This window comes from Nothobranchius furzeri, chromosome 3 (genome assembly GCF_043380555.1).
Source record: "Nothobranchius furzeri strain GRZ-AD chromosome 3, NfurGRZ-RIMD1, whole genome shotgun sequence".
Lineage (NCBI taxonomy): Eukaryota > Metazoa > Chordata > Actinopteri > Cyprinodontiformes > Nothobranchiidae > Nothobranchius > Nothobranchius furzeri.
In genome coordinates, this window is record NC_091743.1 from 69,970,341 (window position 1) to 69,995,243 (window position 24,903).

General features: G+C 43.2%; 1 protein-coding gene across 1 annotated transcript; it reads left to right on the top strand.

Annotated features, from left to right (window-relative positions):
• Positions 1–11,328: 11,328 nt before the first annotated feature.
• Positions 11,329–15,100, top strand: LOC107385045 (potassium voltage-gated channel subfamily A member 3). Its single transcript, XM_015958642.3, has one exon. The coding sequence runs from the start codon at positions 11,817–11,819 to the stop codon at positions 13,368–13,370; it is 1,554 nt and encodes a 517-aa protein (XP_015814128.1). The 5' UTR covers positions 11,329–11,816; the 3' UTR covers positions 13,371–15,100.
• Positions 15,101–24,903: the final 9,803 nt, after the last annotated feature.

The window sequence follows — 24,903 nt, forward strand, 5'->3', positions numbered from 1 at the left end:
TCCAGACCCACATGTGGATTGTCCTGAAGTTAAAGAAATCACAGGAGCCATATAGGAAGTGAAACGTACGTGAAGTACATCCGGTAAATTTCAAAATAAAACTTGTGTTGCTTTTTTTTTATTTATTATATAGTTCACGTTATTTTTACAGGTATATTCATTAACATTTTGTGTTTTCTGTTTAGTATTCTCTAATCATTTGGTGCTCTTGGGGGAGCAGATAATCGGGAGCTGTTCAGAACACAAACTGCAGTCAGTGTAAATGGAGGTCTGTCCGGAAACTGGACTGCATTCAATGTGAAACTGGCTTAAAATGGTTCTCAGTCATCCAGGTCAGGGTAATCCAAAAAGGTTAAAATGAGGAAAATTGGACTTCATTAGTTTCTTGGAGACGTTTTGCTTCTCATTCAAGGAGCTTTGTCAATTCTGACTGGAATATGGGAGGGTCAAGCTTATTAGCTGTAACTGTCTGTTGTTGCTTAATGAGCAGAAACTACAAACAAATACCCTTCCTCCCTACCCTCTGAGGAGTTGTTGATAACTTTAGACATACTGTGTTGGAATGGCTGTTTTGATTAGAAGCAGGTGGGCGTGACCAGGATTGAAAATGTTTTGGAATTTGGTTCAGACCTTTATAGGTGCTGGAAAAGGTGAAACCTGAGGCCTCCTCCCCTGTTTAATGTCAGCCTCCCCATCATGAACCAAGATGTTAGTGTGACGTGCAATTGACTGGCTTTTCTAATCCGAGCATTTCCCCATCTACTTTCTATCGGTGGATAATGCAGGAAACAGGTAGGAGACTATTTTCAGGTTCAGCCTGCATTTGAAACTTAGAGTGACTGATCAGATTTAAAAAAGTAAAATCAATTTCTCAGTGAACTCTTTCACATCATATCATACATATCAAAACGTCATGTCAGCTCAAGTCCTGATCCCTGTGGTGTAAACTGAAGACACAAAACACTGCTCCAAAACTTGGGGGGGGGGGTGGTGTCTGTTTACCTAACCTTGCGCTGCAAGATGAATTCTTACGCTATTTGGAGTTTTCCAAACTAGTTTGATCCAATCGTGTGTCAGCACCACTGACATATATATACTGGATAATTCCTGTCCATAGGCTCGTATTATAAGTTTTTTATCTGAAATGGGAGGTGGCCACCTGAGTTATTTCGATTGTGTCACATGTCTTATCAAGCCCAGACAATTCCAAAAAAGGGAAAAGAGGTGAAGCTGAGCGTGGGGCTGTAAGGCTGGGATCAAATGACGACACCCGCCGAACTGAAGTGATGTAGCTACAAGCTAACCTAAAGCTAATGCGGAGGTGGGAGCTAAACTAGCAGAGGTAGCTACCTACCTACAACCAGAGTTAAGTGCGCACAACACCGGAGCTTCTGAGTCAGAGATGCACCGGGCTGACTGCTGGGGAGAACCGGGTGGAACACAGAGGCCTCCCGAGAGCTCCACAAACCGGCAGCCCGCGCAGCAGACATGCGCCGCGATCAAAGATGTGCTGAGCTGCTGCTGGGGGGAGGGGACCATACCGATAGTCAGAACCCAACTCCACCAACATGTCATATTTCAACTCATTTTCAAAAATGCAGCGTTATGATGAATGCACTGGGTTTTACCTTCTAATTTAAATTTCATGGTTAAACAGTACATGTTAAAATCTAAGCTCAGTTAGTGCAAGAACAGCAGTGACCTAAAATACATAAATATAATTTTACTTACTGAAAAAAAATGAAGTGGAGACTCCTTGGATGTTCTATTAGTGCAATTAATATCACAGCAAGTCATTTTGTCCAACAATTGCACAAATAGTATCCGGCTTGTGGTTCTCCCCTCCCCTTAGCTCGGCACATCTCTATGATTGCGGCTTCTGTATGTTGCGCGGGTTGCTGGCCGGCTTGTGGTTCTCCCCTCCCCGCAGCTCGGCGCATCTCTGTCTGATCGCAGCTCCTGACTGCTGCGTGGGCTGCCGGCTTGTGGAGCTCTGGGATGGAAACCTTTCCACCCGGTTCTCCCCAGCGGCAGCTCTGCGCATCTCAGATCGCAGCGGCACTTGTCTGCTGTGCGGCTGCCGGCTTGTGGAGCTCTCGGGAGACCTCTGTTTTCCACCTGGTTCTCCCCTCCCCGCAGCTCGGCGCATCTCTGTCTGATCGTGGCTCCTGTCTGCTGCGCGGGCTGCCGGCTTGTGGAGCTCTGGATGGAAACCTTTCCACCCGGTTCTCCCCAGCGGCAGCTCTGCGCATCTCAGATCGCAGCGGCACTTGTCTGCTGTGCGGCTGCCGGCTTGTGGAGCTCTCGGGAGACCTCTGTGTTCCACCCGGTTTTACCCAGCGGTCATCCCGGCGTATCTCTGACTCAGAAGCTCTGGTGTTGTGCACAGTTAACTCCGGTTGTAGCTAGGTTGCTACCTCCGTTAGCTTAGCTCCCACCTCCGCGTTAGCTTTGGATTAGCTTCAGGTTAGCTTGTAGCTAGTTCGACCGGGTGTCGTCAATTGATCCCAGCCTTACAACCCCACCATCAGCTCCACCTCTCTTCCCTTTTTTGGAATTGTCTGGGCTTGACGGAACTTGTGACAGGGTCAAAATGGCGGTGGTGGCCACCTCCCATTTATCTTAAAAAATGTGTTATTGGAGCCTATGGAAGCCCATTGTCCAATATTTATATGTCGATGAGTGTGACACTACACCACGCCGGATGATTACTTTGTTTGGGTAGCTCTAGCCTCTAACCTGTCTCGAACCTGTATCTCTTTCTAGATAACCTGCCGCCTGAAAAATCCCTGATAGTTCTTCCCTGCTCTCCTTCAGGTTTTGCTCCACATTCCATCTCCATAACCAACCCAAACTCCTGCACTCCAGACCACACTGCCTCCTCCCCTGGCCGCCCGCTCTCAGCCGCTCACCTGCCCTCATCAAACTCCACTCTGCCATCACCTCTGGATAAAACCATTTTTCCCCTTCTGGATCTCCTCTGCTCACCCGGACCTGACCAAGCCCTCCCTGTGCATCCTCCCGCTACCTGAAAACAGTAAGCTCCCATCTCAAGACAAATCTCCATAATCCCACCAGATATTCACTCTGTCCCCCTCCTCAGAACCTCCTCTTGGAATCCTGCTACCAGCGCAGAGCATCTTCTGTTCCCATCACTCCTTTTAGCTCCTCATTTAAAATAAAACCTTTTTTACTCTTTTACCTGTTTCCGTGATTGATTCTGCATGTCGTGGGTCAAGAAATTGCCACCCAACATGACAGTTGTAGGGTGGGAGTTAGTTTTGATGATAGTATCAAGAGCCTGGCTAAGCAAAACAAACATGGCCACGCCAGTTTACGCTCGCGTTGAAGCGGCTTTTGAATCAGTTGCAGAAGAACTAGAGGCAATTTCTTTGTTAAAAAATGAGCAGAAATCACCCGAAGACATGGATGAATGTGTTGCGTGAGTGAATGAATGAAGCTTGAGCAAGTTCTTGTTTGCCAGGTGCACATGGTATACGTTATTTGAGTTGTTACTGTGATTGGCTAAAGACAGCTGAGCATTACCTTGTGCGTCCTCCAATCAGCTCAAAATATTCTACCAGATAGCTCTCCCTCTTTCAGACGGTTTCTGCTGCAGAGATTTCAGATTGAAATGTGTAGATTCGACACGGGGTGGGGCTACACATAGAGCTGCTGCCAGGTTACCATCTACCCACCAATCTCCAACAGTGACAGTAAGCTGTGCTGGGGCCAGAGAGCTCATTCACCACAAGGATCTCTAAGTCTGGATCTTTTTCACCCACATATGGCCTCCTCTCTTCCCACGACCTTCACATTTCACTGCAGGTATGGTGTTTGGAATAGCAACAACACATGGATCATATCTCATACCATATTTGGTGCCATAATTCTTTGTGCTCACATGACATTCAGTCACATACCCGAGGCAAATGTGGGTTTCCATACTCATAACTCTGCCTCCGGAGCAAATCTGGAGCAGTGGCCTGATAAAAATTCATACTTGATGCTGTCTGTGTTAAAGGTCAGATCATGTTAATCAGACATATTTACCATATCTGAGGAGGGTGTGTGTGTGGTTCAGAGCAAATGTTTCATTCAGACATGCTGTGTGTTTTGTGACATTCTGCATAAAGTATGCACAACAAATGCCATGTTTGCATTTGAAGTGTAACCATGTGATGTAAAGGTATAGGAGTTTAATATTTTTATTACTATTATTATTCCGGAACTACGCTGCTCTGGGTGGCTGCATGGCGGAGTAGCTCTGTTTACCATATGTAAGTTTTGCCTTTTCTTGGACATTTTTTCTTCTAGTTTCTCAAGAAAAATGGTATTGGGGGGGGGGGGGGGGGGGATTTTACTTTTCTATTTCTGGTGCTGTGAAGCTTGGAGGGTTTTTACTGCTATTTTTTCACTGTTTTCACTTTTTGGGCATTTGTTATGATGCGTAACCATGGCAACAGGCTGGTTTACAATCGGGAGCAGCTGATTAACATGGGAAAGGCTGAAATAATACCTCAACTGAAGCCACAAATCCCAAATGAGCTAAAACGCAAGAAGCGTGGGTGCAGAGCGGGAGCAAAATGGAGACAGAGAAAGAGGAAATTCAAACCATCTCTTCCATCATCATTGCCCGTCATAATGGGCAATGTGAGATCACTGGCCAACAAGATGGAGGAACTCCAAGCCCTTTCAAGGACTCAGGCAGAGTTCTGGCAGTGCAGTGTTATGTGTTTCACTGAGGCGTGGCTGCAGGACCATATCCTCGATTCCAGTGTCTCTCTGCCAGGATTCCTGACTGTATGAGCAGACAGAGATCTGAAGAGGAGCGGGAAAAGAACAGGAGATGGAATGGCAGTGCTTGTCAACAACAGATGGTGCCATCCAGGTCATGTTTCAGTGAAGTGTCGTCTCTGCAGTCCAGATGTTGAATTCTTGGCAGTAAGTTGTCACCCATATTATTTGCCAAGAGAGTTCACCAGTGTTGTCTTGGCAATCGTTTATATTCCACCTTCAGCCATTGCTGAAAATGCATGTGATGCCATCAGTTCTGTTGTTGCTAAGCTACAAACCCAGCCTCCCAATGCATTTGTGGCTATATCTGGTGATTTTAATCATGCCTCGCTCTCTGATACACTTCCAACATTTCGACAGTTTGTCAGCTGCTCCACCAGAGAAAACAAGGCATTGGATTTGTGTTATGCAAAGTAAAGAATGCATTCATGTCCAAAACAAGACCTCCTCTGGGACAATCAGATCACAATCTTGTTTTTCTCTCTTCAGAATACAAACCACTTGCTCAGAGGCAACCTGTGACAATAAGAACAGTGAGAAAATGGTCACAGGATGCTGAAGAAGCCCTGCAGGGATGTTTTGAGACCACAGATTGGATGACTCTCTGCCAAGGATATGAAGAGGACATCAATGCCATGACTGGATGTGTCACTGACTATATAAACTTCTGTGTGGACAACATCATACCCACCAGAACAGTGAGATGCTTCGCTAATAACAAACCCTGGATCACCAGTGAACTGAAGAATCTGCTAAATGAGGGGGGGGGGGAAGCCTTCAAGGAGGGAGACAGGGAATTATTGAGGAGTATACAGAAGCAACTGAAGATCAAGATCAGAGACAGCAAGGAGGCATAGAGGAAGAAGCTGGAGAATAAACTACAGAGGAACAATATCAGAGATGTCTGGTCAGGGATGAAGAAGATCACAGACTTCAAGCAGAGGAATGATTGCACAGATGGCAGCCTGGACACAGCCAATGAACTGAACAAGTTCTTCAATGGTTTCAGTTCAGGAACAAACCCAGCATCCTCCTTGCATGTCCCCAGCCATTCAGACATCCCATCCTCCTCTGATCTAACATTTTCCTGTCACACGCCAGCTCTTTTGTCCTCTAACGCAGTCATGGACTCTTCTGGTTCTATAAATCTGTCTTCAACCAAGTCAGGAGATGCTGCTGCCCCATTTACCTCCCCCTCCCACTTATCTGTCTCTAGAAGTCAGATGAAGAGGCAGCTGGAGACTGAACAGGAACAAGGCTGCAGGTCCAGATGGCGTCATCCCCAGAGTACTGAAGGCCTATGCAGAGCAGCTCTGTGGGATTCTGCAGCACCTCTTCAACCTCAGCCTGGCCCATGAGAAGGTTCCAGTCCTGTGGAAGACATCCTGCCTTGTTCCAGTTCCAAAGAAAACTCACCCATCAGTCAATGACGACTACAGACCGGTTGCCCTGACATCCCACATCATGAAGGTCCTGGAGAGACTCCTTTGGTCCACCTGTATAAGCAAACTAGGATATATCAGGGCCCACTGCAGTTTGCTTATCGCCATGCAGCTGGAGTTGAAGATCCAACATCCAGCTGCTTCAACCAGTCCACTGTCACCTGGACAAAGCAGGCATCACTGTGAGGGTCATGTTCTTTGATTTCTCCAGTGCATTTAACACAATTCAGCCTGATGTACTTTGCCAGAAACTCCAGAAGACACAGGTGGGGGCCTCAACTATCGCCTGGATTAAAGCCTACCTGACAAACAGACCACAGTTTGTGAGGCTGAAGAACTGCACATCAAACCAGGTGATCAGTAACATTGGAGCACCACAGGGAACTGTACTCTCACCATTCCTTTTCACCCTGTACACCTCAGACTTCCAGTACAAATCAGAGACCTGTCATCTACAGAAATACTCAGATGACTCTGCAGTTGTCGGGTGTATCAGATATGGACAGGAAGCTGAGTACAGAGAGCTGGTGGAGTGCTTTGTGGCATGGTGTGGAAATAATCATCTGACCTTGAATGTGAACAAAACAAAGGAGATGATTTTAGACTTCGGAAGAAACAGGGTGGAGTCAAACACTGTTGCCATCATGGGAGAAGAAGTGGAGGTGGTTGAGGAATACAAATACCTTGGGAGTTCACCTGGACCACAGACTGGACTGGAGAAAGAACAGCGAAGCCGTTTACAAGAAGGGACACAGCAGACTGCACTTCTTGAGGAAGCTTAGGGTCTTTAATGTCTGTAGCAAGATGCTGCACATCTTCTACAAGTCAGTTGTTGAGAATGTAATCTCTTCAGCCATCATCTGTTGAGGTAGTAGCATCAGAAGCAGGGACCTGAAAAGGCTCAACAGCCTAATAAAAAAGGCTGGTTCTGTTCTGGGGACGACTGTGGAACCACTGGAGGAGATTATGCAAAGAAGGATTCTCCAGATAATCAAGAAAAATATGGACAACCCTGAGCATTCTCTTCATAAGACTGTCCGACAACGAAAGAGTGTCTTCAGTCAGAGGCTTCTTCAGTTTCGCTGCAAAACCGACTGCTACTGGAGATCCTTCCTGCCAACAGCCATTGTAATATACAATAACGCTTTGATGACTTGATTATTATTCTGAGCCACTACAGTAATCAATCTCTCTCTGGGATTAATAAAGTATTTTTGAATTGAATTGAACTGAATTGAATTGAATCCCTTGCTGTCCTCTCTAAGTGTCACCCTTGTTTTATTTATTGGAGAGTCAGCGGCTGCTTGCACATCCCAGGCATTGAGATGGACCTACCAGAACACACAACATGTCAAACTCAGATTTCTTAGCATCGACGCACCAAATCTTCTCACCTCTTAACTCCACTACAGGGTCCTGTTCCACACACCTTCTTCTACGAATCTTTAGATTACTTGAATCATTAAAGTCCCAAACATTAATTTGTTCATTTTTTACAGTAAATGAGGGTTTTTGTTGACCTCGAGTGCTTTTCTGAACCGGGAATAAGAGGTTGAATAGTCTGTTTACCTCATCTGCTTGGATTAGGGTCCAGAAAGTGTTGCTGCATTATTTAGATCCTCGGTTTTCCCTTTGACTCCTGACAGCTGCAAGAGTGGACAGTGTGTGAAAGTGTAATGATTCTGCATTGGCAGGGATCACAGCCGATGCACAGTGGATCGATAGACTCTGGTTTCTCTCTCTGTCTTTATTGATCCTCCAGTATTTGCTTGTGAGCCAAACCCAGCAGTCAGAAATCTTAAAAAAATAAAAAAAAATAAAAAATAAACAAAAACCAACCCCTGCACCTCATTAGACAAAGACCATTCCAGAGACTGACCTTTAATGGAAACCAAGCATTTTCTGCATGCTGAAAAATGAAACATACAGTTAAGATCCTCTGGAAAGAATCATTCATCGTAATGTAAGGCCTCACCCCTCAGCTCCCGAGGATTGGACTCGTAATGGGTCTGTTTTATCATCAACTCACAGGCAACAAAATAAGTTGGAATGCGATGGGAGTTCAAACTAAATTACTTTGTGCAATCGAAATGCCATTAAGCATTTATTAATGCTCGTGAGGCTGGACAAAGGCAGGATGAACTGGTGTAGATTTTTCTTGGTTTTCTTTTAAAAGAACAAATAAATCACCAGCAGTGATGTGAGTTTAAAAAGGGGGCTATGACACCACCTTGGCTCTTAAACTGACTTTGAAGCTGCAGGTGGATTATTTATTAGAGTTTTCTGGCTTTTTTGATAATTATTATTTGCCTTTCACTCATTTTTGTAACGAGGCAATTGGGAAAACGTCTCTTTTTTTCTTGATCTCAGCTGCGAAACACATGAAAACTTAACTTTCTCTGGATCTGGAAGCTCATAATAAGCCTATTTACAGGCTAAAATACTATTTCAATGGTTTAAAAGAGTATAAATTGAATTTCTTTCAGTGTGAACATCAAACTGACTAAAATACAATGAAAAACAAAAAGCCAGACACACTTGACTGAAATAAAAATGTCTCTCTGATCCAAGGCTAAAGCTTTATCATCAGTACCTTTTTGTCATTTCTTCTGGTTTTGTTTAACTCCCTTTCAGTCATCACACACACGTGCATGCATTCACGTGCACATGCAGACACACACACACACACACACAAATCACAAGGTTCTTTTTATCCTTTACATGCAACGTGTTTGCTCCGCAGTAGGAGCGTGAAAAACAGTCTCCAGTCTACTCGCTCAAGCATGAGTTGGACCGGAAATTATATAACTTCTTCAACTTAACTCCTTTTCTCTTTACAAGACACTAGATGTTTTGTTGCCATGGAGATGAGAACTCAGACCTAAGTTCCCATGCTTTTTTGATTTGCAACCACTGAGAGATTTTCTTTCATGAGGGTAATTACTAAATATAGATCATATAAATGAACATTTTAAATGAGTGGAGTGTTTTGACTGTGATCTCATCACAGCTAAGCAAGTTGTAAAACAGTTTTTTTTAATAATTTGCCACACATTTATTTATTTGATGTAAAACAAGCAATTGGAATATTTCCGTTTTGTGTTTGAAAGTCCTCTCTGCTGATTAATCAATAAATGAAGTACAGTTCTATTATTTTGCTCTTTAAAATTTGCTTGAATTTTCAGATTTTAGTGGAAATAGTTTAACTGAAACTACTTAATTCAGTTTATTTTTATTTAAAGTCCTTTTTTATCATATAATTTCATTTATGAATCAAACAGGGTTTAAAATGCCCAACATTTCAAACAAATTCATGCATTTTTTATTCATTGAGTTTCAAATTGTTCAGATGTTTTCAACTGATGTGTTGAATAGCATCAATTTCAGAGTCACTGCATCCTGTAGTTGAGGATAAAATGACAACCCTGGCATGTGAGCACACTGGTGTCATCAGATGACTACAGGGTGTTGCTGGAGGATCACTTCATTAAGCCTCTGTGAAGTGAAACGCCCTTTACAGTAGATGCTGCAGCATCATTAAAGAGAGGTGGAGGTGGTCTGAATGAAAGAGTCAGATCTAACCAAGCAGGGAAAGGTCACTGCACCGTCGCGCTGCAGTGAAACAAAACAGGAGAGTTAATCTCCAAAAGGAACCGAGGCGGCGTTGGTTGGTACTGGAACGTTGTCTCGGTGCTTTCTGCAACCTGATGCTAATGTGCATTAAAATAACCTAACAGTGATGAGGGGTAGGTTGGTATCGTAGTGCAGAGTGTTGAGAAAATCAGCTTTTCACATTGTGAATTCTGACTGTGCAACATGCTTTAAAGAATGGGAACAAAATGGGTGAAAAAATAGTTTTCAGAAGTGTGGTGATGAAGATATGCTTTAGTCGACCATTTATTCTGGAAAATACACTTTCCTGTGCTTTTGGAGTAAATATATAAATATTATAACAAATTAACTTCAAATCAAATGTTCGGATCAGGAACACAATGCATTTAGGGCAAAAAGAAGAGTTCTATTGTCTTGGAAATGGTAGAAATTTGACTCTGAATTTACTACAGAATCAGTTTGAATGCTACAAAACCGGCATAGGTCAGTGTTTGTATTACAAGTTAAAATCATCAAATTAAAATGCCTGACTCTTTCAGGTTTTGGGGTTAAAATAACAATCATAAAATAAAATAACATCTGGTGGAGCAATAATAAAATAAGGAGCACGCTTGGATCAGTGAGTTTATCATCCTATAGCTTTTCAGCTTCTTGTGGAATATTGCTTACATGGGATTTCCACAACAGAATGACCCTAAAAATACCTGTATTCTTTTCAGATCAGTTCATGGCTTTGTTTAATAATTTAACAAATATATTTTAAAAATCCACAATCTACGTATTTGCAAAAGATCATTTTGTAAATTTATTTTGAAACTTCCCGCGACCCTACGAGGATAAGTGGGTAAAGATAATGGATGGATGGATGGATGGATGGATGGATGGATGGATGGATGCAAAACTGCTCGTTGGATTTTTAAACTAATTTCTTCACTGTGAATAATTTAAATTTCATTACATCCATCATCATTTCATCACTGATCAGAGCTCTGAGAGCGAGTAAAGCCTTTCTGCCAACAGATGACGGTAAAGTGGTTGTTGTTGTTTTTTCAGTGACTCTTCACACAGCTCCTGTTTGTTTTGGCAACAACTCTCAGGAGCACAAAAAGGAGGTGAGAACAGATACACTGGATCTGCTGAGGAGAGGAGAGGAGAGGAGAGGAGAGGAGAGGAGAGGAGAGGAGAGGAGAGGAGAGGAGAGGAGAGGAGAGGAGAGCCTGAATTGATTTCCCGGAGGGTGTGGGGTTTTTTTTCAGCACCAAGGAGAGCGACAACTCCCCAGTAAGGAGAAATAAAGAAACCAAACATCAGTGGTGGTGGTGTGTGTGTGTGTGTGTGTGTGTGTGTGTGTGTGTGTGTGTGTGTGTGTGTGTGTGTGTGTGTGTGTGCGCGCGTGTGCGTGTGTGTGTATGTGTGTATGTGTGTGTGTGTGTGTGTGTGTGTGTGTGTGTGTGTGTGTGTGTGTGTGTGTGTGTGACAGAGCGAGATGGGGTGGGGGTTATTCAACGACGTCACCTGTTTTGCTTTTTGCTAAATTAGACACATTTTACTTTCTTCCAGGCGGACCATGACTGGAAAACCACCTTTTGTTTGTGTTTGAGGACCAAATAAACAATTTCATTTATTTCTGCGCATTTACGTTGTTCTTGATCCGGACTTAAACGGGTGTGAACGTGACTCCATCAAGTGTTTTTGTTTACGGCGCACTAGCGTGGTTCCTCGGTGTTAAGCTCATTCCCGATCGGGCTGCTGCTGGTGGACGTCTGTCAGACATCTGCTCGCTGTGGGCGGGTGTGTTGGTGTGTTTGACATAGGAATGGGGAGTGAAGCGCGGACGCGCACAGATTGTTGATGGTTAGACGGGAAGTAAGTGGCGGCCGCCTCAGCTCTCCAAAGCTGTGAGCTTTGGCTGAGAGTGACGCGGCGCGCGCTGCCCCTAACAGGGCATTACACATACACACCTGTATGGATGACCAGACCCCCAGCGCCACCCAGTCGCCCTCATCAGCAAGGCACAAGGGCAGAAACACGACTGACAATCGGAGTTATGGAGAGACTGGGAAGGACATCAACATGACGGTGGACAACACGCTGGAGGACTCGGCCGTGCTCTCGGCGCCTCACGTGTCGGTGGATCGATACGAGCGCAGCCGACAAGGATGCTGCGAGAGGGTGGTCATCAATATTTCGGGTTTACGCTTCGAGACGCAGCTGAAAACTTTTAACCAGTTTCCAGACACGCTGCTGGGAGACCCCAGGAAAAGGATGCGCTACTTTGACCCACTTCGGAACGAGTACTTCTTCGACAGGAACAGACCGAGTTTTGATGCCATCCTTTACTACTACCAGTCGGGGGGGCGCATCAGGAGACCCGTGAACGTCCCCATTGATATTTTCTCCGAGGAGATCAGGTTTTATCAACTCGGGGAAGAGGCGATGGAGAAATTCCGCGAGGATGAAGGATTTATAAAAGAGGATGAGCGCGTGCTTCCCAAAAACGACTTCAAGAAGCAGGTTTGGCTTTTGTTTGAGTATCCTGAGAGTTCTGGACCAGCGAGGGGGATAGCTATCGTTTCAGTGCTTGTTATTTTAATTTCAATAGTCATTTTCTGCATGGAGACTTTGCCTGAATTCCGGGATGAGAAGGATTTGGCCACAGTGGCGCCCACAGTGAACGGCACTGCCCCATATGTACCAAGCCCCTTCACAGACCCCTTCTTTGTGATTGAGACGCTGTGCATCATATGGTTTTCTTTTGAGCTGCTGGTCAGGTTCTTTGCCTGCCCCAGCAAAACCACTTTCTCCAAAAACATTATGAACATCATTGATATTGTGGCTATAATCCCATACTTCATCACTCTAGGGACTGAGCTGGCAGAGAGACAAACCAACAGTGGCCAGCAGGCGATGTCCCTCGCCATCCTCAGGGTGATCAGACTGGTCAGAGTTTTTCGCATATTTAAGCTCTCACGACACTCAAAGGGACTCCAGATTCTGGGGCAGACGCTCAAAGCCAGCATGCGGGAGCTGGGCTTGCTCATATTTTTTCTTTTTATTGGAGTCATCCTCTTCTCCAGCGCGGTTTACTTTGCAGAGGCGGATGATCCCTCATCCAGCTTCACCAGCATCCCGGATGCGTTTTGGTGGGCAGTCGTCACCATGACTACAGTGGGATATGGGGACATGCACCCAGTCACCATTGGTGGTAAAATAGTGGGTTCGCTGTGTGCAATAGCAGGCGTGTTGACCATTGCTTTACCCGTGCCAGTGATTGTGTCCAACTTTAACTACTTTTACCACAGAGAGACGGATGGAGAAGAGCACCAGCAGTACCTTAACACAGCTAGCTGCGACCACCTCCCCTCTGAGGAGCTGAGGAGGTGCAGTTCCTCCTCTCTCAGCAAGTCAGAGTACATGGTGATAGTAGAGGGCATCAATAGTATGCTCAAACAGCCCAACTACACCACAGAAAGCAACCAGAACTGTGTGAACATCAAGAAGATCTTCACCGACGTGTAAATGAACCCAGTGGTGAATTTTTAATGAAGCATGAAAACATATTAGGCCTAACTATGAGTTGTGTTTAGCCAATCATGATGTGTTAGTCCATATCTGTGGCTGAACGCAGCAAAGGTCCTTTTAAACCGACATAATCCCAGCCAGCATGCATAGGTGGGCCCCATATGGGATATTTATGGGGAATGAATGGAGGACAGACACTCACTTTTGGTATGCATACAGTCACAAAAACATAACATTCATGATTGAGATACAGGTGTAGCATTTACCATAGCATTAAATTCTGCCTCATTTCAGTAAAAGTGAATAGAGGTAATGAAGGGATCCAAAATTATACCAATGGCCACAACAAATTAGGGCTGTAGTTTGGGTCGAACCATCTGAGTCCCGCTGAAAACCTCTGTGGGGCCACGATGGAAACCAACACAAAACCTGTTGCAACCCATTCTGTTTCTCAAATACACCGCCTGGTCAAAAAAGAAAGAAAAATGTTGCCACCTGGATTTATGTAAGCAAATAGAAACCTCCTATTGGATAATTACTGCATGGGTGATTATATTTCAGCTGCAAAGTTATTGAACCCCAACTGGTGCAATGAGCTGCTTCTTATTTCTTAAACAAGCACGTGGAAAGACACATCAGGTGGTCATGGAAAGGTGTTAGTCTGGGTGAGAAGGGTCAGATCGTCAGCATCAAGCAGAGAAAACATCTAAGGAGATTGTAGAAACGACTAAAACTGGGTTCAGAACTTTCCAACGTGTTATGAAAAACTGGTCTGATGAGTCCAGATAGACCCTGTTCCAGAGTGATGGTGCATCAGGGTAAGAAGAGAGGGAGATGAAGTGATGCGCCCATCATACCAAGTGCCTACTGTACAAGCCTGTGGGGGCAGTGTTATGATCTGGAGTTGCTGCAGTTGGTCAGGTCTAGGTTCAGCAACAGGATGTGCTCCAAGAATGAGGTCAGCTGACTAACTGAATATCTTGAATGACCAGGTTATTCCATCTTCTCTGATGGCACGGCCATATTCCAAGATGACAATGCCAGGATTCATCGGGCTCAGATAGTGAAAGAGTTGTTCAGGGAGAATGAGACATCATTTTCACACATGGCTTGGCCCCAGCGTCCAGACCTTAACCCTGATGAGAATCTTTGGGATGTGCTGGAGAAGGCTTGGTGCAGCGGTCAGACTCTACCATCATCAGTGCAAGATCTTGGTGACACATTAATGCCACACTGGATGGAGATAAATCTGGTGATGTCAGAAGCTTCCATCTGGGGCCCACCTATGTATGCTGGCTGAGATTATTCAGTTCCTCTGGAAAAACCAATTGGGGGTTTAACGAACAATTGAAACTATCATTAAACCTGATATGTATTTATAGCATAAATTTGCCTCATGATGCCTACATATCATTGTTATAATGCAAAAGTTGTTCCCGACTGAAGTACAGGTGTCACCTCTACCAAAAATAAAAAAATGAATACTAAAAACAACATTGTGTCCTTGGTGGGAAGAACCGTTTTGTTGTCTTATCCACAGCTTATGGTGTTTATGTAGCTAGATGCTTGCTGGGGTTATGTTTGATATCACCACCCATCCATGTGTTGACCTCTGCAGCGGTGCAGATGGAAACGCTTATCATACATTTTAAAAGTTGAGCTTTTCTTGTATTTTCATCCAGAAATGCCTATAATATAATCTATACTGAATAAAAGAGTGAAGTGAACCAGCCTCAGAGCTTTTTTTTTTTTTTTTGCTGTCAACCTGGAGCAGAAACAGGAGACAAACTGAGATCTGAGGTGATGACAACAAAAACAGAGTGGATGAAAGGAGTGAAAACGTAAAGCAGATCCCTGCCTTCCATTGAACCCGCCCTGTGATGCAGTTTCCATGACGACGGTGGTTTCCCTGGGTTACCCCCAATGATGTCACCATGGTATTGTGTTGCCCCCCCCCTCCACACACACACACACACACACACACACACACACACACACACACACACACACACACACACACACACACACACCCTTAGACTGTTAAACTGTAGTTTGTCCTTGAAGGAAGAAAAAAAAATGTTTAACTAATTCGAGTCCAAAACAGATTTGGGTAAATTATACATTTTTTAAATTGTAAATATAAATGTTTGTGAGTGATTCTACTGCTGATGAGAGTAAATTAACTCCTGGGGGCTGATGGGTGTGTTTACATATCAAAAGACACAGATCTCCTTGTTTTTTTCTTCTCATCAATACAGCGTCTCTGTTCTTTAGATCTCTGAGTTGGCATGCCAACTTGGTATGACGTCAGCTACCTTTCATCTACACCAGACACGTTTGCTTTTTGAGCAGAGACACAACAGCCCAACAAACAACAAAATGCAAAAGTGTTTGAGTTTATATTACAGCATTCTGTTCCATCCATGCAAAATCCTAGTTTGTTCAGAGTGCGAAGGAAATGCAGATTTATTGTGTTTCGCTGATTCAGAAGCTGCAGATGAGTGTTTGTTTTGCTTTTATGTGAATTAATTGGCGTTGTTGGTGTTCAGTCTTTTAGAAAATAAACATGTTTTTTCAGTAGTTCTGCATTTCAGTAAAGTAACTGTTTTTATTAATTTAGATCAAATTTGATCATTTATGTTGTCTCGTTTTAAAGTTGCTGTAAAAATCTAAAAGTATGAATCCCACAAATGAAGCCGGGACTTTTGTTTTCATAGAGAATTTTTCTTTAACATGTCAAATCCTAATTGTAATGCCTTTGACCTGCAGGTTTTAGGCATGCATGGTTTCCAGTGTTCCTGAACTGACGTCAGACTCTAAAAGCTCCTAATTATAGCGCAGGACTGCCCTCTAGTGGTTTAGATGTTATCACTGCTGGAATGAAGAAAAAACAGAAAACAGCAGCTTATAAAAAATCTATCTATCATCTATCTATCTATCTATCTATCTATCTATCTATCTATCTATCTATCTATCTATCTATCATCTATCCATCTATCCATCTATCATCTATCCATCTATCTATCTATCTATCATCTATCTATCTATCTATCTATCTATCTATCTATCTATCTATCCATCTATCCATCTATCCATCTTCCATCTATCCATCTATCCATCTATCTATCTATCTATCCATCTACAGAATCTATCCATCTATCCATCATCAACTTTAAATACACATTGTTTTAATGAGTTTACTAACATATTGGTTTGTTGAACTTTTGCACATCAGCTCAGAAATCTCCATCTAGTCAGTTAGAAACATGTTTGAAACAATAGAGTAAAAACAGTAAGAATTCTCCAAAGTACATCTGTCCACACTTGTCACAAACGTAAGTGTTTTCTGTCTATTTTCAGTGACTGGTTGTCATTCTGAGTAACCCTTTATTTTACATTTAACAGGTCTAATTTAATCCATGAAATAAACCATGATCTTGTTGAGGTGAGACAGAGGCGATCATTTTCAGACCTAGGTCTGTAAATGAAATGAAAAGTTCAGGCTCTCCTCTGCCTGTAAATGTTAGCCCCACGGTGATCAGTCTGGAGGTGAAACTGGATACAGATCTGTGTCTAGTCCAACAGATAAATGCCACTGTGAAGTCCTGTTTTTCTCATCTACACAGAAAAAGACCTCTTACAGTAGGAACATCCTGAAACGAAAACATCTGGAATCCGTCATTTGCGCCTTTTTTACTTCTAGGCTTGAAGCAAACTTTCTTTTGATTGTTGTGAATGAGACTTCAGAAGGTCCATTACGCTGCTGCCAGCCTCCTCACTGGAACAAAGAGATGTCGCATACACAGTTGCAGCTGAGCTGCACTGGCTCCCAGTGGCCTACAGGGTGAAATTTAAAAATCTTCATTTTACTTAAAAAATCATACATAACATAGCTCGCGGTTATCTAGCAGAACTCCTCGATTCCTATGTGCCTTCTAGGTCTCTTAGCTTGGCTGATCAACTCTTGCTTTGTGTTCCAAAGATGCAGTACAAGACTTGTGGTGAAAGTCTTTTGTTCAGGCAGCTCCGAAGCCACTCTCGGTTCGTTCGGCCCCGTCTGTCCATGTAAAAAATCTGGTCTCAAAACCCACTACTCCACCATTGCTTTTTGATCCTACGGACAGGACTGTAGCTGGCATGCTTGTTTACACATTTTATCATTCAGTACTTTGTTTTCACTTTTAAAAGGATCTTAGTATTCTTATGTTGTTTTTAGCACTTTTTAGTTGATTTTACTAAAGTTCGTAGCCATTACCCTTATGCAGTTTTTCTCTGTAGATGTTCTAACTTTTGATTCAACTATTTTATCTTGTTTCCCTTTGATTGTATGTCCAGCACTGTGGTCAGCTGCCATGCTGTTGATAAATGTGCTGTATTACAGTTTTTCTCCATTGGTTTGGCTCATTTCTTGAAACAGAAATTACATTCTCAAAATAACATGGACAAACCTCCAAACCTCTTGGCAAATGTTCACAACAGAATAACATTTCTTATTCATTTTATCAAATGGCAAAAGCCTTAGTACATGTCTCAATTGTCTCAGTGCATCTTTGCAACTGATTAAGTACATGCAGCCTACAGTTACACAGCTAGCCCACATTTAGCACATTTTCCAAATGAATAGATCTTGTAGATCTAAACTGATTAGTTGATTCTCAGTCTAATGATCATTCTCTCCAAAACATGTCAGCATGATTTCATCGTATAAGTACTCGCATGCACAACTGTCTGTTCAATTGTCAGAATTGGTCAAGAACACAATTCCATGAATACCATATATGGATTTCTTTGAATATTTGATACATTGATGACAGTCATTGACAATCAGGTGAAACTAGACTAACGAACGGGGAGTGTCACACACACACAGGTGTTTTCCATGATCATGTGCTGCCAAACACAGATGTATAGAGCTTGACCAGCGCCAGTCCGATCTCTGAACACGGATAGACAAGGCCAAGCAAACAGACAAGAGAAAGTATCCGCTGTGGTGTGGATGAGAATCTGTGGCCATACGGACAACCACGTGTAAATAATCAGGAGGGTGAAGACAGTGGACAAGAGCGGGAGAATGAGTACAGCGACCACTGAATACATTCTTGTTTTATGATTTTGTGTTCATATAATTTACTGTATTACTGTAATGTACATTTTCTTTTTACTTATGTATGGAACTTTCTTTACATGTGAATAAAAAATGGTTATAATTTCCTTGGTAGTGTGAGGCTACTCTTTACGGTTGTATATTGTTGGTCCTCTGCCATAGTGACTAAACATCTAAACATTTTGCATGGCAGTACTCTCACAATGCCAAAGGGACGATGCATTTTGGGGGCACTGACTATTCAGATTAGAAAGAAATGTAGTTTTGACACATGCGTGAACTGTTTTAGGAGAGATTTGAGCTTTTGCAGGTAAATCGTGTTGTTGTGATCAACCATCCAGGTTTATTTTGACAAAAGCACCAAGAATGATGAGAATGTCCGATCTGTGTCGAGACATGAGCCAAAGCTAATGAGAAGGATCTTTGCCGTTTTGGAGACACTGACTGTTTAAATCAGAAAGGGATTTAGACTGAAGCCTGAGTGAACCGTTTCAGGAGAGTAATGAGCTTTTGCAGGTGAGCTATAGTGTTGTGCTAAACTGTAAGAGTGTTTTGCCAAATGATCTTAGAGGTTTGAGAATGTAATTTCTGTTTCAAGAAATGAGCCAAACCAATGGAGAAAAACTGTAATAAATCTGGATTGGATTGAGATTATAGTCTGGGCTTTTGGGAATGATGGTTAAGATGGTTAAGATGTAAGAACCTTATGATTTATTATTGTTGGTCAACAGTTGTCCTGCACATACAACGACACTTAAAATGATTTTTAGTCTCTGACATTGTTTTATATCCAGCAGCAAACACAAGTTATATCACTACTTACCTAAATTAGACTCAGTCTTCTGTAGTAATAAAGATTCTGCGTTAGCATTAATTACTATGAAGGTGTTAGCTCATGCAGCTTGCTGAAACAAACCACCTTCTGTCCTTGAACCAGTAGAAATCACCATCTGGGATTTTTCAAGTAGGTCTGGAAACTACTGAAGATTTTCTGAGAAGTTTTAGGTCTGACCCAATATTTTTATTTCCCATGAGATACAGAGGGATTGCAGCTGAAGAGAAACCCCTTATTTACATTTAACATAACTTTAAAAAATATTGAAAAGGGCATTGTGGTGGTTTTGCATATTGTTGTCACCAAGTAAACAAATCCCTTCAGGTGCATCAAATCAAACCTCGTTTGGCTTTTTTAAATACAGAAACAAACAGAAACTCAAATGCAAAAAGAATTATGTTAACCAATTAAAAGGAAGGAAAATCACCTTTCTGACCTCTAATCAAACACAAGCATGCTGGATCCTGATGGCTGGTGTGATTATCAGATGGCAGCATTTTTCATTCTCATAAATATCTTAATAATGTACTTCATGTAGTTAGTTATGTTTCCCAGTATCTTTTTCATGCAGACATTCATTTGAATAACAATCAACCCTTTAAACACACATTTGTTTTACGTTTTAATCCAAGTACAACATTTGCTGACTCTCCTGTTTTCTTGTGTTTTTGTGCAGAGTTCCAGAAACGTCAGAGCTGCAGGTGCTCTGCCTCAGAACTGCTGAGTGCACCTGTCTGCTCCGTCTTCCCTGTTGGACTTAAAGCCGTTCTTCAATATATTTTTAACCAAGGAAAATGAAAAGGAGCCTGCAAATTACGCAGTCGTTAATCAAGACTTGCCTTGCTCAACAGTTTAGTCCTGACAGGGGACACCTGCAGGTTTGCACCTCTTCCTTTGCTCTGTTCTTTGGAGAAACAAAAAAAAAATACAAGATTAAAAACCTGTTAGGCTTTAAAGGCTGCCTGTAGTTGGGATTATCAAATCATTTTATAAACAGCCTTTCCTCAGAAGGGTCACAGGGAGCTGCATGCATCAGACTAGAGGTTAGGGGGACCCTGGACACTTCACCAGTCTATCACAGAGACAAACATTCACTCTCACCCACACCGGGGGACAATTCAGACTCTCCAGTCAACCTGACGTGCATGTTTTTGGTTTGAGATAGAATCAAGAGTATCTGTGGAAAACTCATGCATGCATGTATGGGGTGAACATGCAGACTCCATGCTTGCAGAAAGCCCACAGACAGGATTCAAACCTTCAGTCTTCTCTTTGTGGCAAGAGTGCCCCCAGCTGGGCCACCATGCATCCATCACTAAGACAAACAAAACCTCAGGGGTTAAATCAATCAATCAATCAATCAATCAATCAATCAATCAATCAATCAATCCTTTATTAATCCCAGAGGGAAATTTGAGAAACATTTTAGGATTATTTATTTATTTATTTATTTATTGCTTGTGCTACTGTCTTATTGTGATCGAAGCACAAGGGGTCAAAATAAAACTCCTAAATATTTTTTTAATCCCTAAAAATCCATGAATGAAACTTTTTTCTGCTGGTACGTTAGTAATCAACCAATCTCACCTTGCTCATTAAACTCCAGTGTGAATTCACATTAAAACAAAGTTTTATTTTAACGTTATTATGTGATAACACAAGGTTTCTTTGTTGAATGTAAAAGTTGAAACAACATTTTCCCAAATCAAACTAGAAAAGATTATTTTCCTAGTATCTGAACTCTGTGGTGACGTGTTTTTAACCACGCACCCAGCCCTGGTTATACAATTAGCCTCACATGTCCGTATAACACACACACACACGCAAACACACACGCACGCACACACACGCACGCACACACACACACGCACGCACACACACACACACACACACACACACACACACACACACACACACACACACACACACACACACACACACACGTAAACTGAACACACTAAATGCAGCATAAAGAAAGAAAATACTTTATCTCTGTGTTTTTAATCTCCATGTCTGACTGTTTCCGGTTGTACCAACACATCCAGCCGTTCTTTTGAGTGCTTGTGTTCGTAGGATTGAGCATGCTTGAGTACAGCTGCTCAGCTGTAAGACAGTCACGGCTCCCACACGCATCAGTGCTCTCTGCACTGGAGTCCTGGTGAAACAGAAAGCAGTGCAGAGGGACAGCAACACATGCAAAAGCCCGCTGAGGAGAGGCGTTCACAATCAGACAGCTGGTTCTTCCTGAAACCGTTGCGGATGGCAGCTGTGAAGATAAAGATTTAGGACCTATGTAGGTGTGTGTGTGTGTGTGTGTGTGTGTGTGTGAGAGAGAAGAGAGAGAGAGAGAGAGAGAGAGAGAGAGAGAGAGAGAGAGAGAGAGAGAGAGAGAGAGAGAGAGAGAGAGAGAGAGAGAGAGAGAGAGAGAGACCCCAGGCTTCTCCTTACAATGCTGACATTCGCCACATGCGAGGAGTCACGCCTCGCAGCAGCGTGTAGTTTCTGATGACACTCGGAGCGGCAGCATGGGGCATGTCTGCCAGGAGAGGTGCCTCTTGTCATCCTTGAACTTTATGTCTGCTGATCACAAATCAGTGAGAGGAAAACCAGCAGCAGCTGCATCTGCAGCCGTCATTTACAGCACCGGACATTTTTGGCTCTGATGATATTTCAAGTGGTACAGGATTTGCCCTAAAACTGTTTCTCTGAGCTGCCAAAAATAGAACATGAGACTTCCATTCTTTCCCTGGGTGCCATTCATCCATCTGTTCTTTACAGAGCATATAATGGCACTCAAAGAGTTGCTCATAAAGTTCATTTTAAAGCATCATGACTCTTTGTTGAGGGTTTTCTGGAAGACAACATAAAGTATGTCGAACAGGAAGCAGGTCTCCACCCTCCACAGGCTGCCAGGAAAGCACATCCCAGGTGTGAAGACTAAAATCCACGCTCCTCGCTGTTTTTCTAAACACAAATCATCTTTAAATAACGTCGCTGACTGCGTGGAAATGAAAAGTGCTTTGTCATACTGCTGTAACTTCACCTGAAACGTCTCACTGGCTGCAGCGACGCTTGAGGCGTGATGTCACTGCACAGCCCCCTCCCACACCTGTCTGAGGCATGTCTCCATAACAACCATATGAGGCCCAGGCAAGAGTTGCTCGTTAACGCAACAATGCTAAGTTGAAACAGCGACTTTGGGATAAAAACATAAACTTCAGCAAAGATTAGTCAGATGGGTGTTTAAGAGGCAAATGTGCCCCTCCCCCGGCTCATCCCTCAGGTGACCCACGATTCAGACTGACGGCTGAGTCTAATGATAGCAGCAGGATCTTATTATGAAGGATGTTTTTGATTCCTTGAGCCACTTGCAAAAACCAGTGGGTTGCATCATCACACTGACAAAGTGGCTTTAGCTATAAATGCCTTGAGCCTGCAGGCAGCCTGTCCGGAAACTCTAAAGCGGACCTGAATATTTCTGTTCTATTTTTTCCAAAAACTTTCAAGATACTTGCAACAATTTATCTCCAAAAATAGAGCAGAGCCTGGTTGTGTTGAGCCCTTTCGAGGTGGGGTGTGAAACTCTAAAAGTGGCCAACGGCACACTGTTCGATTTTTCCTCTCTTCCTTTTGCACAGACGGGATCTCGTTTCTGGGACGACCTTGGCGTAATCTAACACCCTATTCCCAAAGCAGCGCTCACCTTAACTAGAGTTTCCCTCACTCTTATGGATGCATTATATAATGGAGCATGAGAGTATGCTTGCAACAATGACACTGACTCACTCACTGACTCATAGTCCTTCCCTTCAGCATCAGGGTGGCTTACTGACCTGAGCAGAGACAGAATGTGTTTTTCTAAGGAGATGTTTATTTATTCAGACTGCAAAACGTTCATCTACAGGTCTGTAATCCTCCAGGTTTGTAGACTTGAGTCAGAGCCACGAGTGTTTCTGACTAAGATCCAAGTTACCGCAGCAGTGGGCCAGTGTCCTTGTGGCTCTCCGAGCATCTGGCTCTGGTCCAGCTTTTGCCCTCATCCAGCTGGACTCCAACCTGATGAGCATGACGTTCCCCTCCCCTTTCCTTTTCTTCTCTGAGCCCTCAGTTATCATCTTTGCCTCAAATGTTAGCCGTTGGTTTCCATGCGTGCCGAAGCCTAAATAAGCTGCTTCAAACCCATGCACCATTAGCCAGTTGTTAACAGGGCCTCTTTTCTGGTCCTGTAGTAGCTTTCTTTTCACCTCGTTTGTAGAGCACTTCAGTTTCTGTCTCCTGAGCAGCAATTTTGGAATGACTCATCACCCAAAGGGATGCTTTCATTGACTCTCAGTGAAGATGCTTTGGGGGGAAGCATTTGGCAGCAAGGTTGCAGAAATGCTGCCCAGAAGAAACATTGAATAGAAAAAGGCAGAACATGCAAAATGGCATGCTGTCACACAGAAATCCCTTTTTTAACACAACAGTATTACATTTCAGGTTAATTTACCACTTTTTTTCTTTTACGGACTGTTTACATGAAAAACCCGTAGCCGCTGCAGAGCAGCACCACATAGCACGGAGGCACAGTGGTCAAAAAGAGACCACTACTAGAAAATAGTCGGAAAAACACTCGGTTCAGAAAATTCGGTCAGATCTACGTCACACTGTTACTTAACAATCATGGACTCACCCACTTGACTCACGACGGGGAAGGCTGTTGTTTGTTTAGCGTCCAGGAAACAGCAGAGAATGCCTTAGCTAGTAGAAGCTAACCGTTAGCATTAGCAACTCCACCACATGGCAGAAGCTCCTTCAGGTTTGTATTATTTGTGGAGATGAAACATCAACGTTGCAGAGCAAACAAAGTCAGTGTTGAGTTTCTGTTAGCCAATCAGAAGAGAGATGTCCAAATATCAGGAAATAAGACTCCGGATCCTGCCATGTTCTGACACGTTCTCCTCCAGCTGACGTCTACATCCTCAACAGGAGAATCTGAGCTTTTTATCACCAGAGTATGACTTACGACACATTCATTCCTACTATACAGGTCCAAGAAAGGTCCAGACATAGTCCTCCTCCTGGAGATCCCAACTCGTTCTTGGGCCAGTGAGGATACACAACCATCTAGAGGAAAGAGACCAGGAGGCATATGAACCACCTCAGATGACTCCTTGTAGTGAGGAGGAGTGGCTAGCTCCGGCAGCACGATGCCGCTCCTCTAGCGATCAGCCCTGACACCCGCCACAATCCAAACCTTTTGGCCGCAGGTGAGGGTTGCAGAAGCAAAACTGAGAACTTTGCCTTTTTTCTCAGCTCTTTCTTAACCACAAAAGACCAGAATTACACCATCACAGCATCTCACAAATGAGTTACTGTTAAGAGATCCACTATTATTAGTTTTTTAATTATTATTGTGCCACAAAAGTGATAAACAACCTGTGCTGAAACAAAAACATCCAATAAACAAATCACTGTCTTATCTAAAGGTTTGAGTGTCAGGTGATAAAAAGGCGAGACATTAGTTTATTGGATCTGTGCTAATTATCCTTCAGTGTCTTCGATCCTAACTCCATTTTCTCCGTTACCTGTCTGTGTGCCAAACCACATCA

Bases quoted from the DNA above. Each gene is read 5' to 3' on its own strand.
- LOC107385045 (XM_015958642.3), top strand. From the start codon at position 11,817: ATGGATGACCAGACCCCCAGCGCCACCCAGTCGCCCTCATCAGCAAGG.